We start from the raw sequence: 17624 nt of genomic DNA, 5'->3' as shown, positions 1-17624 counted from the left end.
AAGTTTTTTTTTGTTAAATTTTAACTTAAAGTAAATACTTACCGTCATTTTTTGGCAACTAATTAATACTGCCAGTAGTTATAATTATAATAATAATAATAATAATAATAATAATAATAATAATGAATAAATGAAATAAAAATGCAAATAAACAAATGGTAGCTTATAAAAAATAATTTAAATTTTATGTACACGTACTTTTAGGCATTAGGATGACTTTTATGTATTTAATTGTTACAAAGACATTGCATTTTACCTTGAGTCATGTGCCTATTGATAAATGTCAATTGACAAAAAAACACTCACTCTTAAACATTAATACAAAAAAACAAACAAACAATAAATAATGTTGTCATATTTGTAGTTGCAGTAAGATCATCGCATATCATATGAATTTGCATAAATTTATTATACTTTCGTGCAATTTATATTTGTTTAATAAGTCATAAATATAAATTAATAAGAAATACTAAACAAAATATTTAAATAAATAAAATTTCTTTTAAATTATCTCTAACTCTCACACAGACAAACAAACAAATGATGAAAAATATGTGAGATAATTATATTTGCCGTTGTATGAAGCACACACGCTTCTGCTAGTCCACTAGCATTAAAGTTTAATAAATACGCAAAACTTTAACTAATTATATAAATTGTTTATCATAAGTTTTTTTAGATTTAAATTTATTGTTTTATTTGAGGCAGTTCTGTGATAGTTCGATTCAAAAGTTTTTCGGGCAAAATTTTGTCTGAGCCTTTATCAATAGATCTGTTACATGTAGAAAACCTTGCGTACGTATGTAAGAGACCTAGTACCCGATTACTCATGTATTTGTATGTCTGTACAGTCGAATTCCATTAACTCGGATAGTTAGTCTACGGAGGAGCGGAAATTAATAGAAATTTTCTACTTAATGGATGCCCCTTCTCCCTTAGAAAGGAAACTACAGCGCATGCGCTCTTACATACATGTAAGGTGCATGTATATACCGGGTAGGAGACAGTGGGGGTCAAGATTCAGGGGGAAGTTCCTAGATAATGGAATCCAAGTTAATGGAGTTCGACTGTATTTATTAAATTTTACTAAATATAGATATAGCAATACATAGAGAGATCGAGTATTAGTTCCTTGATCGGGTACCTGGTCTTTTACCTTATTTGTAACTAATCAATTAACAATCACGTAAAGTCTTGTTAAAATCTTTCTACACGACAACAACCTAAAGATAATTTTCTTAAAAACTAATTATCTATTAATGAGCTTTGCCACTAAGTTCGTTTTGAATTTCTTGTAATGATTTTCCCTTAGTTTCTGGTACAACGAATATAGTAAAAAAAATACTGAGAATGCAAAAACAGCTGAAAATCCAAAATGCCGAGTAATGACCAAATGCCGTAGCAATATTTATAAAATATTTGCTCACAACGACTGCCATAAAACAACAAGTAAAAACAGTTATTCCCGATGCTTTGGATTTTATTTCCGGGGAAAATATCTCACCCGTAATCGTCCAAGGAAGGGGACCCAATCCAACACTATAAGTTGCGATGTATATAATCATTGAAGTTAATGGTAACCAACCAATGCCACTAACATCACTTTTTGCTACATCTTTGAGATAAAAGAAGAGTCCGAGCGCTCCCTGGAAAAATACAATCATCTTCATTGCTATGGAATTAAATTAATTAAGTGATTGACTTACAAGACTTAGAGCGGATCCTGTACCAGAAATGATCAATAGGATCTTACGTCCCAATTGGTCGACAATCAGTGGGTTCACACACGAACCAATTAGTTGAACTACTCCTACAATAATAGTTTCCAGTGAAGCGCTGATACCGAAATTTCCAGCACTCGCAAATATAAGTCCTGAGTAACTAATGACTACACCGATTCCGCTGATCTCTTGAAAAGTTACTAATGCACATGTAATAAATAGTGCTTTCAAATTAGACTTGGCTTTAAACAAGTCCATGGTCGTCGCTTTTTTAAAGTAAGTTTTTTGAACATATGCCTGGTGAAATATATAATGGATGCGTATGATAATAATTATTGTTGCACAAAAAAAAAATGATTTCTTGGTGCAAAAAATTTTTTTTAGATCTAAGAAAATTTTCTTTTCATTTCAAAATGCAATTTTTTTTTTTAGGTAAGAAATCCTTTTTTTCTGTGTTCTAAAATTGATAGTTTGAATTCGTTAAAAACCTTAATTTCATGCGCTTCATTTTGCACAGCATCTTCGCTCTTTCCGCGCAGCCTTGCCAGCACTTTGATGACATCCTCTGTCCGACCTTTCGCTGCCAGATAGTGCGGAGACTCCGGCATGGGTAAGAAGAGAACGAAGAAAGCCATCGGTAATGCAGCACAAGCGATCCAGTAATGGGTGTAAGAAACACATGGACCAATAATAAATGCAAATATCTGACCAAGAGTAATAGATACTTGAAAAAATGCACCAAGTACCCCTCGAATCGAAGTCTCCGCAATTTCCCCACAGTACATTGGAGTTATGTTAAATGCAATAGCAATCACTAGACCTGAAATAAATCTTCCCGCACAGAGGACTCCTATACTTTTTCCTGTACCAGTCAGTGTCCAACTTATCATTGATGGTATGATGCTGGCCAATAAAGTTGTCCGTCTCCCCCATCTGCAATCGATGGTTTCTATATTTATTATGTTAATTAATTAAACACATTAATAAATTATTATCACCTTTCAGCAAAATATCCTGGAAAAAAACTTCCGATCAGTGCACCAGTCGCGGGCAGTGTTCCGATCCAAGATGTCTCTTCTGCACTGATCGGCCGACCCAGAGGATTTTCTTCATTTGCTGGATTTTCGCTGAGCATCAACAGAACTGGATTTGACCAGACAATCATTGCGCCGCCAGCCATCACACATATGTTTGCTGGAATTCAAAACAAAGTATGACATCATTCATTTTCTGCACATTTAGGATAAATCAATTTGATATTTGTTTAGTTAATTCATTAAATTTTGCCATATGATTAAGTAAATTAACGATTTAAATAACTTGTTATCTTGCTGATAGCATTCGCACTTTATCATGACATAATGGAGTTATTGAACTTTGTTTATTTTATTACAATATATAAAAAGGAAGGCTTAGTGTAGATTGTAACGAAAAAATTTGATACCAGCAATAGTCGCGAGGAATTGAAGTGTCTTGGATCCTTTTTCGTAATCGATTATCTCAATTTTAGTGTCCTTGATAAGGGATATTTTTTTATCATCATAACTTTGTTCAATTAAATTAGTCATTGTAGAAAATAGCATTCAAGGTATAGAAAAATTCACTGATAATTTCTTTTAGTAATTACGGTTTTTCTGTTAGCAGCTTTTATTTTAAGGCAATGACTTTATCGATTTCACTTACACTAAGTTATTATTTTAAGATAAGATACCGAAGACTAATAGTAATGCAAATGAAACTTTTAACACACATTGAGTTTCGACATGAATATCATTACCCCCCTACCAATATTGCATCACAAATGATATATCCCCCTAATATTTTTAAAGTTCCTGACAAGTAAATTTTGTATTTGATAATTGACTGCAGAATTTGATGAAAGTGAAACTACAAATAAATCTTACCGTAGGATTATTACTCTTTAATATGTTTATTATGTAACGCAATTTTTTCTGTCATTTTTTATTATCGTGTTGTGTAAAGTTTCAGTTTTTTTTTTTTTTTTTTCAGTAAAAATTAAAAGCAAACAGATTATGAGATACAGCAAAATACTTGTAAGTATCTATCAAGGGTTGATAATAGTAATAAATTGCCTGCAATGGCCGCAGCAAACTGTAGTTGTTTTGAGCCTCCATCGTTTTTCATTATGCTCACGTTAATTGGTATTAATTAATACTTTCCGTTACAATGAGCTGGAGTTGAGCATCAAAGTGTTAAAAAAGAAAAAAATGATCATCATTTAACTTACTTTTAGAAGGTCGGAAACAGTAATAGTTGAAACAAAAATGCGACTATTATAGCGGCATTAACTTTATAATTTGACAGTAATAAGTTTTATAATCTTATTCAATAGATAAGATATTTTTAGCAACGAGGTATAATATAAAAAAAAAAATAAGACATTTTACAAACACGTCTGACGCATTTGTCTACTGGTTTTTATAATTGTTTATACATTACGAATGTTTTGGAAGTATGATTGGAGACAAAAGTATATGAAGCTGTAATTTAACGAATATCTTTATAAATTAGCATTTAATATCAGATTTCTAAAATAACACCAAATTTTTCGTCTTTACTCAATTTATTAATAAAATTCTTAATATTTGTGATCATTAGTCGACGACTTCTGGCAGTGGATATATCTTGAATCTAACTTTAAATAAAAAAATCTGGCAGGTTGGCCCTGTGGGCCAGTTCCAAAACTTCCTGTTGTTTTCGCGCTACTTGAGCTGTTTCTAAACTGAGGTGGTCAATTTTAATCAAAATAAGCTAACATTATTTGCAATTAATCAAATAACAATCATGAAAAGTCTATTTAAAATCTTTCTACACAACAACTACCTAAAGATAATTTTCTTAAAAACTAATTATCTATTAATGAGCTTTGCCACTAAGTTCGTTTTGAATTTCTTGTAATGATTTTCCCTTAGTTTCTGGTACAACGAATATAGTAAAAAAAATACTGAGAATGCAAAAACAGCTGAAAATCCAAAATGCTGAGTAATGACCAAATGCCGTAGCAATATTTATAAAATATTTGTTCACAACAACTATCATCAAAAAATTAGTAAAAACAGTTATTCCCGATGCTTTGGATTTTATTTCCGGGGAAAACATTTCCCCCATAATTGTCCAAGGAAGGGGACCCAATCCAACACTATAAGTTGCGATGTATATAATCAGTGCAGTTAATGGTAACCAACCAATGCCACTGACATCACTTTTTGCTGCATCTTTGAGATAAAAGAAGAGTCCAAGCGCTCCCTGGAAAAATACAATCATCTTCATTGCTATGGAATTGAATTAATTGAGTGATTGACTTACAAGACTTAGAGCGGATCCTGTACCAGAAATGATCAATAGGATCTTACGTCCCAATCGGTCGACAATCAGTGGGTTCACACACGAACCAATTAGTTGAACTACCCCTAAAATAATAGTTTTCAGTGAAGTGTTGATACCGAAATTTCCAGCACTCGCAAATATAAGTCCTGAGTAACTAATGACTACACCGATTCCGCTGATCTCTTGAAAAATTACTAATGCACATGTAATAAATAGTGCTTTCAAATTGGACTTGGCTTTAAACAAGTCCATGGTCGTCGCTTTTTCAAAGTAAGTTTTTTGAACATATGCCTGGTGGAACATATAATGGATGCGTATGATAATAATAATTATTGTTGCACAAAAAAAAAAATGATTTCTTGGTGCAAAAAACATTTAGTCCAAAAAAATTTTTTATTTATTAAAAACGAAAATTCCCGCGTCAAAAATAAAACTTGATTTAGACTTGGTCGTCTTAAATCGTGACTAAGTAAGACCATTTAAGTCAAAATCAAGGCGAACTCACGCAAAATTCGCCTTGGTTTCGACTTAAATAGTCTTACTTAGTCACGATTTAAGACGACCAAGTCTAAATCAAGTTTTATTTTTGACCAGGGTTTTATTGAGGCGAGAAAAAATTTCCTTGAATCAAGAAATGTTTTCTAGTCCTAAAAAAATTTTTTTTCCATTTTAAAGTACAAATTCTTCTCCCGCCAAGAAATCTTTTTTTTCTGTGTAACGAAATCGATAGTTTGGTTTCATGGTCGAAAACCTTAATTTCATGCGCTTCATTTTCCACAGCATCTGCGCTTTTTCCGCGCAGCCTTGCCAGCACTTTGATGACGTCCTCTGTCCGACCTTTTGCCGCCAGGTAGTGCGGAGACTCTGGCATGGGGAAGAAGAGAACGAAGAAAGCCATCGGTAATGCAGCACAAGCGATCCAGTAATGGGTGTAAGAAACACACGGACCAATAATAAATGCAAATATCTGACCAAGAGTAATAGATACTTGAAAAAATGCACCAAGTATCCCTCGAATCGAAGTCTCCGCAATTTCCCCACAGTACATCGGAGTTATGTTAAATGAAATAGCAATCACTAGACCTGCAAAAAATCTTCCCGCGTAGAGGACTCCTATACTTCTTCCTGTACCAATCAGTGTCCAACTTATCATTGATGGTATGATGCTGGCCAATAAAGTCGTCCGTCTCCCCCATCTGCAATCGACGGTTTCTATATTTATCATATTAATTAATTAAACACATTAATAAATTATTATCACCTTTCAGCAAAATATCCTGGAAAAAGACTTCCGATCAGTGCACCAGTCGCGGGCATTGTTCCAATCCAAGATGTCTCTTCTGCATTGATCGGCCGACCCAGAGGATTTTCTTCATTTGCTGGATTTTCGCTGAGCATCAACAGAACTGGATTTGACCAGACAATCATTGCGCCGCCAGCCATCACACATATGTTTGCTGGAATTCAAAACAAAGTATGACATCATTCATTTTCTGCACATTTAGGATAAATCAATTTGATATTTGTTTAGTTAATTCATTAAATTTTGCCATATGATTAAGTAAATTAACGATTTAAATAACTTGTTATCTTGCTGATAGCATTCGCACTTTATCATGACATAATGGAGTTATTGAACTTTGTTTATTTTATTACAATATATAAAAAGGAAGGCTTAGTGTAGATTGTAACGAAAAAATTTGATACCAGCAATAGTCGCGAGGAATTGAAGTGTCTTGGATCCTTTTTCGTAATCGATTATCTCAATTTTAGTGTTCTTGGTAAGGGATATTTTCTTATCATCATAACTTTGTTCGATTACGTTAGTCATTGTAGAAAATAGCATTCAAGGTAAATAAAAATTACAGGTCAATGCGCAAACAAAGTGACGAATCGGTAGAAATTCACTGATAATTCCTTTAGTAATTACGATTCTTTCGTCAGCAGCTTTCATTTGGTGGCAATGAATTCAACGATTTCATGGACACTGAGGAATTATTTTAAGATAAGATACCGCGAACGAAAACTAATCCAAATAAAACTTTTAACACACATTGAGTTTCGACATGAATATCATTACCTTCCCACCAATATTGCCTCACAAATGATATCCCCTCAATTTTTTTACAGCTCCTGAGTAGCAAATTTTGTATTTGATAACTGACTACAGAATTTGATGAAAGTGAAACTACAAATAAATCTTGGCGTAAGATTATTACTCTTTAATATGTTTATTATGTAACGCAATTTTTACTATCGTATATTTTTATGCGTGTTATATAAAGTATCAGTTTTTTTTCACAATAAAAATTTAAAAAAAAGATTATGTTATACAACAATTTAATTATAAAAATCTATCAAGGGTTAATAGTAACAGTAAATTACCTGCAATGGCCGCAGCAAATTGTAGTCGTTTTGAATCTCCACTGTTTTTCATTATGCTGACGTTAACTAGCACTAATTAATGTTTTACCGTAACAATAAGCTGGAACTGAGCATCAAAGTATTTAAAAAAAAAATGATTATTTTTTGACTTACTTTTAAAAAGAGTAAAACTCTAATAGTTGAAACAAAAATGCGACTATTATAGCGGCTTTAACTTGATAATTTTACAGTAATAAGTTTTTTAATCTTAATTAATAGATAAGATATTTTTAGCAACGAGGTTTAATTAAAAAAAAAGAAATAAGACATTTTACAAACACATCTGATGTATTTTTCTACTGGTTTTTATTATTGTCTTAACATTAAGGATGTTTTGGAGGTATGATTGGAGACAAAAGTATATGAAATTGTAGTGTAAGCGACACCCCAACCCTATTAAGTGCGAGCATATTTTATGAACGGTCTCCTAAACAAGATAAAAAATTTATTAAAATTTTTGAAGGAATCATTAAATAATGAATATTTAGGGAAAAGTTACAAAGATCAGGTATTAATGGGACAGTTGTTGAGCATAAAACTGTGATTTAATTTTTGAGAAATAATTTATAAAATAATTAATTATTTATAAGCTTTCCCTGAGTTCGTTTTGAATTTCTTGAAGTGATACTAAGCAATTAATTAATGATAAGATACTACGAGTAAAAAATATTCCAAATGAAACCTCTGACATATATTTAGTTTCTATTTGAATATCAATAATCAGGATTGTTTGATAAATTATGTTTTGATTACTCGCCGAATTCTTTATTATCAAATTGACACTTAATGACACTGTTGTTTTACTTTTAATCGAAATCGATCTATCGATTATCATCTTCAGTAATTAAGGCCATTCTCCAAGGGTCCAAATATATATATATATATATATATATATATATATATATATATATATATATATATATATATATATATATATATTTTTTTTTTTTTGTTATTAATCGAGATATTTTAAGAAAATTTTTTCAAATAATTATAAAAAATTACTAATATAATGAAAAAAAAAAAAATAATAAATAAATAAGTAAATATTTTAAATTTATTCGCGCTTCCCGCCATTTTTTTGTTATTATTCTATTATTTCATAATAAATGAGTATTATGAGTCGTGCACTTTTGGATTTTCTAAATTTTTAGTAACTTTTATCATTTCTGTGGTATTTTAAACTACAAACACATTTACTGCAACCTTGTAGTAAATGATACTACATATTATTTTCCGTGGGATTAGTTCAATTTCATTGATAAAATCTAAACAGTCAATATATAAGTTACTATAAAATCCCAATTTATTCGCCGTCATAATTCAAATATATTATCTAGATACGATTCAGATAACAATCGTGCAGCGTGGTATCTCCATTATCGATATACGTTAATAAATTTTTTCTGTATTTTATATTGCATGGTACATAAGCATATGATAAAGAAGTTTATTTTTTCGTAGCGTTTCTATACGGTAGTGTTTTTATTGGGTAGGTTTAAAAAATGGTAGAGACGTTTTTAGTAGTATATTTTATTGGTAGTAATTTATTTTGGTATAGGTGTAATATGGTTGAGTTATTAATGGTAGGCATATTAATGGTGGAGATGCTAATGGTAGGCATTTTTATGGGTGACCTGTATTGTGGTAGACATGCTTATGGTACACTTATTAATGTGCCGAAAATTTTAAGAAATGCAGGTGTATTTTTTTTTTTTTTTTTTTTTTTTTTGTAATCGATTTATTAAAAAAAAAATCGTAAAACTCTCAATTGTCTGCTAACTTCAAGACAATCAAATTTAAAAACTTCAGCGCGCGCCCCAATATTATGGCGGCAATATTTGAAAGTTAAAATTATCCTGACAAATAAAAACTCTGTTGATAATTTAAATATCTCTATTATTAACTGGCGGGTAAGTAAAAAAAGTTAAAAAAAAAAAAAAAAGTAAATGTGTCACTTGTGTTGTATAATCTGTTTTTGATTGGATGAAATTTTTTAGCTCGACGCGGGATTGAAAGAGAGAGGAAGTATGTTAAAATATGCTGAGTATCTTTTGTGTATAAATTTGTCCATGTTTAGTGTGTGCTGTGTTTACAATATAAATAATAATAATTATTATTTATGAAGAAGAAAAAACATAACCGATGGGGGGTTATGGATTCAGTTGCGAGTTGAGTAGCGTCGTGGTGTCTCTTTAAAGCCATATTGATTTTTTATAAAATCAAATGATAATTTACTTGGTGGTGGTGGTCGTCTAAGGTGTGGTTGGTATTGGTCGTATTGGTTCATGACCTGATGAATGCTTTTAAAGTTGTAGTTGCTAGTAATAACTAGTCACATATACCTGCATCGCTAGAGCTTCAACATCTCCTGAGTTAGAACACACTGGAGATCGGTGATAAAAAATAATTAAAAATAATGGATACGCTGTTTAAAAAATTAATAAGTCATATATAACTGAGCGAAGACTAACCAACAAATGTTCATCAGTGTTAGGTTAGTCTTATGTTTGTGCATTTGGTTTTACAAATTATGCTCCTCATGCTGAATTTTAGCATCACTGCTTCGAGTGACATACGCTTGCAGTACATTTAATTTCTGTACTAATGTCTTGAGGTACCAGTTAACAAAACCTGTAAAGTGATTATTTTAAAATGCTAACGTAGTTATGTTAATTATTTAATAAATTACTATAATTATTATTTAAAAAATGTATACTAAGTAATTTGAGCTGCAAGCCAAAAATTATAAAGGAAAAAAATTTTGAAAATGATGAGTAGTTGGACTGAAAGAATGCACAGGAGGGCAGCTACCCTTGGCAATGTTGTCACCAGCTGTGGACATCCTTCTTCTGTACCACCGTATCCTAGAAGACTTGAAAAGTCAGTATTGTTTATTTTAAATTTCCCGGTTTTTATTTTGTGTTGGTTTATTCAAAGTTTCGTTTTTTGTAGAGTCAAATTTGGTGTACCACTAGATGAAGTTTGTAAAAATGATATTCCTGGTCCATTATTGGTAAGTTTTTGTAAATTTTTATTTTTTTTTCAGTAAATTATGAGCTATATCTTTGATATTGAAGATAACGGAGATCTGATAATTTTTGGACTTTTTTAAAAACCATAAATTATAAAAAAAAATATTTCAAAAAATTGTACGAATAGTTTTTTAAATTTTCTACGTGTACATATTTTAGTTTTTTTTTTTTTTTTTTTTTTTTTTTTTTTTTTTTTTTTTTTTTGTAATTGATTTGTTGAAAAATAAATCAGAAATTTGTTAACTGTCTTCTGACTTAAAGATGATTTTATATGTGAATGTAATTTTATTTCGTTAGGTTCTTATTCTAAAACTTAACAAAGAAGCACCGTTGAGAAAAGATGTGTTCAGAGCGCCAGGTCATCAGGGTAACATGAAAAAACTTATTCATTTTCTCCAATCTGGACGTTTAGTTAACATGGACAACTTTAGTGTCTATACAATAGCCAGTGTATTGAAAAAATTTCTTAGAAAAATACCTGGAGGGGTGTTTGGTCGAGAAGGAGAACAACAATTATTTACGGTTATTCAACTTGACAGTATGGAACAACAGAGGGACCAGATCCATAAGTAATTATGACAATTACGTTACTTTTTTTATTAAACATTAGACAAAATGATAAATTTATAAGCAAATGGACCGTAAAGTAAAACTTTATAATTTTGATTTTAATCATAAATTTTGCTGGGATAGACTTAAAAAAAAATTACTTAGTTGACATCAATTAGATGTTAAATGAATTTTAGTAAAATCTTCATGTCATTTTTGTACTTTAAATTTTTAAATTTTATAGGCTAAAATTTCAACAAATTATTTTGACTTCTAATTGATAACTAATTTTTTTTAATTAATTGATAAAATCATGACAGGAGTCATTGAATATTTTTAATAAGTGGGGAGACTATCTGAGAATACTCTTAATTACAATAAATAAATTACGACTCAGAATAAAAATAAACTAAAACTCATCTAAGACTCAATCGTTATCTCTCAACTAATGTATGACATATGTCTCAAAAACATTTAGAAGACGATAGAGTTTATATGGTCAAAGACCCAATAAAAGGACGAACGTCAAATTTATCGTAAAAATTAAATTATAAAATTTAGCCGTTCACCTCCTTGTCAATTTATCATTTTGAAAGTTGGTTTAGCAATGATTTGAATTAACGAAACTCTTAAGAAATATAATTTATATTTTTACAGATTAATTACATCATTGCCCATTTACACCCAACGCTTATTAGTATTACTTTTCGGAACATTCAGAGTAGTGGCTGTTAATAGCGAACGAGCTCGTACAGGAATGTCTAGTGAAGCACTGGGTGTATCTGTCGCACCTTCATTCTTTCAAAGTTGTGTCAGTGATGGGAAAACTGCTAAAATGGAGGACGTACTGAGATTCAAGGTACATCAAAGCTTATTTTAAATATTTAACATCGCAGTATTCACTAATTGGCTGACACAAATGCTAACTACAAATAAATACAATAATTAATTTTTCTTCTGCAAATATTTTAAAATAATTACATTAAATTTTAACACAATTCGCTTAAATTTATTTTATATCAACGGTTACTTTGAAAGGAAACCATAAAAAAATTTAAATAAAAGAAAATGATATATATATATTATGCATGATATATTTTATCATCTATCTCATTTATATATTTATCTTTTCACACTATCAGGCGGAGATATCAGTAAGTTTAATGTATTAATAATTATATTACATATCAGAGTTATTATTGAATGTATATTTAAAAAAACTTTCATGTGAATTCACTAAGAAAGTAAATAAAATTAACGGGTATATGATGCATGAAGCTTTCGCATGTTAGCTTATAAATTATAATGAAATATTAAAACCTGTAATTAACGGATAGTAAATCTCATTGTATTTTAAATTATTACTTATGATAATTATTATTTTTAATTATTAATATCTTTATTTATTTAGGTAGCGACTCGTGTGATGAAATTTATGATTGATAATTTTGGAGTATCGAATTTATTTGGTCGGGAAAACTACGAGTTTTATGCTCGAATTACTGGCCGAATACTAAAAGTTGAAGAAGACTGGATATTTAGTTTCCGTTACCCACCAAATACTCTTGTATCTAGTAAGCAAACTAAATGACTAATTAATTAAAATAATAAATAAAATTCTTTTGTTTAAAAGTTATTAATTTTCAAGGACAATTATCTCTCGAAGCAGAAAAGACGTGGCTGCAATATGAATGCGAGCGATGGGGACTCAAGTTCAATTTGGAATGTAAATATTTATTAAACAAAGTATTGATTATTGATTTGCATAGTACAGCTTATTGTTTATTCATTTTTTTCCTTGCTCAGCTATGTCGCATCAAGAGGAATCGCAATCGACACCAGCTTTGATTCACGTTCCAGAGTCTTTAGATCTTACGTCATCATTAGGAATGATTCCAGAGAATACTTTACTCGAAAGTTATACAAGACTTTCTGTTAGTTTAGAAGAAAATGGATTGTTTCATGTGAGTTAATTGATTACTTCATTGAGGTAAAAGCCCCTGAACCCGATCAGTAACATTAGTCATTCACTTTAGATGATTAATGCGTTTTTATAAAGAATTTTATAATTTATTATAAATTTAAATTTAGTGACTGTTTTCAAAATCGCGCTCAGTCTGACATTTTTTAATTTAAGAGATTCTCAGGCAGTTCCTCTCCACTTTTTAAAAATTCTCAATCTGTCGTATAAAAATTTTATCAATTAATTAAAAAAAAATCGAGTTGACATCAATTAAGAATTAAACAAAATTTGGAAAATAAATTTCTGTAAAATCTTCACGTCCGTATGGAAATTTTGAATGTCAATTTTTACAAATCGTCTGGGAAATTCCATAGAAAATGTAGACTCAGGGCTGGTTGCTGAAAAAAATTAATTATTACCAGTATTCTTACAATTAAAATTTTATTCTAACATATTATATTGTATATTTATATTGAGTGGTTTAATCTCTCCAATGAAAATTGAGCGGGTAAAGAATCTTTTACCTCGAATGTAAGCAAAGAATATTAATATTTTAAAATATAAAAATAATTTTAGGCATCAAGTAGATCATCAAGTAACGCTAGTCACCAATCCCGACATGCTGCGATGACTTTAGACGAATTAAGAGCCGTTAATAGATACGCTGAAAGTACTAAGAGCCTCAGCTACTTGCCACAGGTAGGCATTGGAGAAGCTTAAGAACCGTCTTCTAGATCAATAACACTTCTAAGAAAAATAAAAACGATCCCTGTGGAGAAGTCATTATTAAAAAATAAACAAAACTAAATCTTGTAAATACAAAAGCGCTTGCTACTGTTTGTTGACTGACGTTTAATCGAAAAAAAAACAAGATAATTTATATTGTTGACGAGATATTGATAACACGTTACTTATAATCGATAACTATTATATACAAACATTCCATCGTAAAAACCACTACAGACATATGAAACCTATTACGATGATATTACATAGATAAGACTGCATTTGTCAATTTAAAACACCCTTGATATTGTATTAATGATACCACTATTGTTTATTTAGAATATCTATTTTTAATTAATTTGCCTTAAATGTATTGTACTATTAAATATTTTATTAATTTTTTGTATTTGCTTGCATGACAAAAATTTATTACTATCGTTTTTTTAAATTTTTTTTTCATTAATTTCATATATTACATAGATATATTAATTTATTTAATTAGTTTATATTTTTTGTTCATTTGAAGTTTTTAAAATAATAATTTAATGTAACGATTAATTGTGTAGGATTTTTAACAATTACCACAATCATGTGTACATAATAAATACATATTGACGCATCTGCACTCATAATTAATTAAAAATGCTTTTTATAATAATTAACCCGTGATTTTTACGATAATTCGGGCGTTTTCGATCCGTTCAGGTGCACGAGAGGCAAACAGCTCGTATGCGCACGAGGTCTGAATGGTTTTTGACTCCTGTTGGTGAAAGACTTGCAGGAACAGACAGTGATCCTACAGCCATACACATTCTCAGAGGATCCAATCGATCATCCTCTGATAATATTGGTAAGTATTCATATTACTTTTTTTTTATAGACAGAATAATTTTTAAGGCCCAGTCTCAGACAGTGTCCTTTTTTTAGAATTTCAAGTGACAACTGTCATAAGCATGTCAAAATTTTATCAATTAATTAAAAAAAAAAAATTAAAACATTCATTTAAAAAAGGACAAATTTCCGAGATTAAAAAAAAATTACAGTTGACATCAATTAGAAGCTATACGAAATTTATTAAATAAATTTTAGCCGCCAAAATTTAAAATTTCGAATTATAAAATTGACTATTTTACTGAAATTTAAGTAACTCCTAATTGATGTCAACTGTTAGTAATTTTTTTTTAATTTTACTTCTGGTTGTCATTGGAAATTTTTAAAAAGTAGGGACACTATCTAAGAATTGCTTTAATGGATTATGGATAAATATGTAATTGTTATAAATATTAAATTAAATAGCTACAGGTTTAAGCGCAAGTGCCGAATCGGTAAAACGTCCAAGTTTACGAAGAACTGCCTCCCGAGAAAAATCACGTATTCATCGAAGCTCATCACGTCGTCACAAAGAAAATGGAGCGAAAAATCGTGTGTCTGTTGATGCTTGTAAGTCGCGTTCGATGGAAACAATGAAAATGAAAAGAGTATCACTTGAACAGCCAGCTGAAAAAATACCAAAAAATAAAAGTGATGAATTATTAAATGATGATACGTTATATTCACGTGAATTTATAACTGAAAAGACAGCAGATATTTCAATTGGACCACAAGATTGCACTGAAATGGATGTACAAACATTTCACGTAACTCTGACATACAAACCAAGAATATGAAAAATAAAGGAAAGCAGTTTTTCCTAAATTTATCTGCTTTTATTTATTTTTTTAAGGATAATAATAATATGTCAACAAAATTATTTATAACTTCAGTTAAATAATTTTTATTATTATTATTGGGGGTATGGAATACGTGTAACATAAATGCGAGCCTGTTTTTACTCCCTCCAGACAGTTTAAAATTACAAATAACTAATTTCGAAATTTTAAAAAATTTTTATACACTTAAATTATTGTTGAAATGACTTTACTATAAATGAAGATAAAGAAAAAAAAACGTTTCCGTCGATCGATACATACAGAGTATATCAATTATTAATTGTTGGCGTATTGAATTTTTGATGTTTGCATGACTAAGCTATTTAATATTTATATTTATTACTAAATCAGAATAAATTTATTTATTCACGAGGTATACCCAAGTAGCACACGACTGACGTCTATAAGACAGCTATTTTGAGCCCGTTTTTTGACCTATCGAGCCACCAAAATGATGACAAAATAATCAGAAATTTTTCATAAAAAATATCTGCTTAAAGACTAGAGTCAAACGGCGGGAAAAAGTAAATTTCAAATAAATATCAGAGATGACTTTTTTGGGACAGAAAAAAGAAGACAAATTTTCTATGACTCCTAGACCTGCATGTCTTATTTATATAAAAAAACTTGAGTTGACATCTTAAAGTTTTCTCTGTGCTACTTGGATACTTTTACGAACAATTAAAGAGACTAGTTGAACAGGCAAGTGTTCATTCCATTTTTCAAATTTTTACCATACAATGAATTGGAAAAAATTTTGTACGGACTTAATCATTCCAATTGCATTTATTTTTCGGTTTTTTTAGTAAATTTTCTCTTTAAATATCGTTATTAATATAAAAAATATTAATTAAGTTAATAGCGTTTGAATTTTTAAATTATTTTTTTTTTTCAATCACTTTTGTACATACGGTAAAAGTTTAGCGATAAAATTTATTTAAGCTCTCTAAAAAAAATGAGTTCTTTTAAGAATTAATCATGATCTTATAGACGTAATGTCTCCTTATTATACCGATGTATTTTTTTTTTTATTTCTGTGACATGTAAAAAAGTTACAATTATTTATACAACATTACGTAATTACGATATTAAATTAAGATAAATTTTATTTTACACGTGACCGGTTTATATATCACAGTATTGGCAATTAATTATTGTAAATACTTTTTAAATAATCGTCTTTTTTTTTATTTACTGATATTTATAAAATGATATTAGATTGATTAACGAAAAAAAATAACGCAACTTTATTATTAAGTATTGTTCCAGTAGTATTAATTACACTTTTATAAATATTACTATTAATTAGTTATTATTTTATAAATTAATTTTATTGTAATCATAATTTTAATTTTTTTGCTTGCACCAAAGAACCGCAGTTTAGTTTGAAAGATTTATTATACTAAATGATACTACTTTGCATATCTACAGTTGAATTTTTTTTTAAGGCTTTTTTATTTATACTAATTTTTTTAATTACCTGCATTCTCAGGCAGTACCCCACCACTTTTAAAAAATTTTCAGACTCAACTGTCAACTCGATTCAAACAAAATTACTTACAGTTATCAATTGGGAGTTAAAAAAATTTTGGAGTAAATTTTAGCCGACAAAGTTTTTAAATTTGAATTAAAAAATTTTGACATATACTGACGTTAGCTGAGGTCTGAGTTTTTTAATTCTTTTGAAAAAGATCAATTTAAAAAATTCCATTTATAACTTTTTTAATTTTCTACATGTGTATATTTTTAGTTTTTTTTTGTAGTTGGGTCACTGAAAAAAAATTCAAAAATTGCTAATTGTCTGTTAACTTCAGGATTAAACTTCCAGTTGATGTCAACTTCGAGTAATTTTTTTTCAAATCTATCTTAGCGAAATTTTCCTTTTTTCAACCGATGTTTTAATTTTTTTTTGATCAGCTGATTAAATCTTGATAAAATTTTGACAGTTATTGAAAATTTTTAAAAAATGGCGGGTACAGTCTAAGAATGGCTTTAAATAATATTTATTATGTATTATCTCATTTTCTCAAAGCTCTGTGATGCAATCATCAATATATGTTTATATCAACATAAAAAAAAGTCCAAAATAAGTTCGATAAATTTATGTTTTTTATAAAGTGTTACTACTGTAAGTTGAGAGAAAATACAA

At 29.4% G+C, this 17624-nt stretch overlaps 3 protein-coding genes across 6 annotated transcripts; 1 reads left to right on the top strand and 2 right to left on the bottom strand.

Annotated features, from left to right (window-relative positions):
* Positions 1-543: 543 nt before the first annotated feature.
* LOC103570036 (facilitated trehalose transporter Tret1-like) lies at positions 544-3609 on the bottom strand. 2 transcript variants are annotated; one of them, XM_053742525.1, is made up of 6 exons: positions 3166-3609; positions 2720-2915; positions 2210-2654; positions 1707-2018; positions 1505-1646; positions 544-1432 (listed from the first exon to the last, which is right to left on the bottom strand). In XM_053742525.1, the coding sequence occupies exons 1-6, from the start codon at positions 3302-3304 to the stop codon at positions 1257-1259; spliced, it is 1410 nt and encodes a 469-aa protein (XP_053598500.1). In that variant the 5' UTR covers positions 3305-3609; the 3' UTR covers positions 544-1256. The 2 variants fall into 2 exon arrangements, with proteins under 2 accessions (XP_053598500.1, XP_008545855.2); XM_008547633.3 differs by having other exon boundaries at positions 544-1646; positions 3166-3304.
* A 154-nt stretch (positions 3610-3763) lies between these two features.
* On the bottom strand, positions 3764-7682 carry LOC106693086 (facilitated trehalose transporter Tret1-like). Of its 2 annotated transcripts, none has more exons than XM_053742523.1 (5): positions 7455-7682; positions 6331-6526; positions 5821-6265; positions 5049-5360; positions 3764-4988 (listed from the first exon to the last, which is right to left on the bottom strand). In XM_053742523.1, exons 1-5 carry the CDS (start codon positions 7504-7506, stop codon positions 4599-4601), a joined length of 1395 nt encoding a protein of 464 aa, XP_053598498.1. In that variant the 5' UTR covers positions 7507-7682; the 3' UTR covers positions 3764-4598. The 2 variants fall into 2 exon arrangements, with proteins under 2 accessions (XP_053598498.1, XP_008545851.2); XM_008547629.3 differs by lacking the exon at positions 7455-7682 and adding an exon at positions 6777-6944 and having other exon boundaries at positions 4583-4988.
* A 1797-nt stretch (positions 7683-9479) lies between these two features.
* On the top strand, positions 9480-16595 carry LOC103570037 (uncharacterized). Of its 2 annotated transcripts, XM_008547637.3 has the most exons (11): positions 9505-9521; positions 10272-10376; positions 10449-10509; positions 10826-11097; positions 11735-11936; positions 12489-12651; positions 12726-12803; positions 12884-13041; positions 13617-13739; positions 14472-14616; positions 15063-16595. In XM_008547637.3, the coding sequence occupies exons 2-11, from the start codon at positions 10288-10290 to the stop codon at positions 15431-15433; spliced, it is 1662 nt and encodes a 553-aa protein (XP_008545859.1). In that variant the 5' UTR covers positions 9505-9521; positions 10272-10287; the 3' UTR covers positions 15434-16595. The 2 variants fall into 2 exon arrangements, with proteins under 2 accessions (XP_008545858.1, XP_008545859.1); XM_008547636.3 differs by having other exon boundaries at positions 9480-10376.
* Positions 16596-17624: the final 1029 nt, after the last annotated feature.

Source organism: Microplitis demolitor, chromosome 10 (genome assembly GCF_026212275.2).
Source record: "Microplitis demolitor isolate Queensland-Clemson2020A chromosome 10, iyMicDemo2.1a, whole genome shotgun sequence".
Taxonomy (NCBI): Eukaryota; Metazoa; Arthropoda; class Insecta; order Hymenoptera; family Braconidae; genus Microplitis; species Microplitis demolitor.
The sequence above is the reverse complement of the archived record's forward strand: the minus strand, read 5'-3'. Positions and strand labels throughout refer to the sequence as shown.

Coding starts and splice junctions, on each gene's coding strand:
- LOC103570036 (XM_008547633.3), bottom strand. CDS start 3,304: ATGCTATTTTCTACAATGACTAATTTAATTGAACAAAGTTATGATGAT. Junction 2,655..2,719: donor CCAGGATATTTTGCTGAAAG/GTGATAATAATT, acceptor CATCGATTGCAG/ATGGGGGAGACGGACAACTT. Junction 1,647..1,706: donor CAGGATCCGCTCTAAGTCTT/GTAAGTCAATCA, acceptor GTATTTTTCCAG/GGAGCGCTCGGACTCTTCTT.
- LOC103570037 (XM_008547636.3), top strand. CDS start 10,264: ATGATGAGTAGTTGGACTGAAAGAATGCACAGGAGGGCAGCTACCCTT. Junction 10,510..10,825: donor ATATTCCTGGTCCATTATTG/GTAAGTTTTTGT, acceptor TTATTTCGTTAG/GTTCTTATTCTAAAACTTAA. Junction 12,652..12,725: donor ACCAAATACTCTTGTATCTA/GTAAGCAAACTA, acceptor TTAATTTTCAAG/GACAATTATCTCTCGAAGCA.
- LOC106693086 (XM_008547629.3), bottom strand. CDS start 6,915: ATGCTATTTTCTACAATGACTAACGTAATCGAACAAAGTTATGATGAT. Junction 6,266..6,330: donor CCAGGATATTTTGCTGAAAG/GTGATAATAATT, acceptor CGTCGATTGCAG/ATGGGGGAGACGGACGACTT. Junction 4,989..5,048: donor CAGGATCCGCTCTAAGTCTT/GTAAGTCAATCA, acceptor GTATTTTTCCAG/GGAGCGCTTGGACTCTTCTT.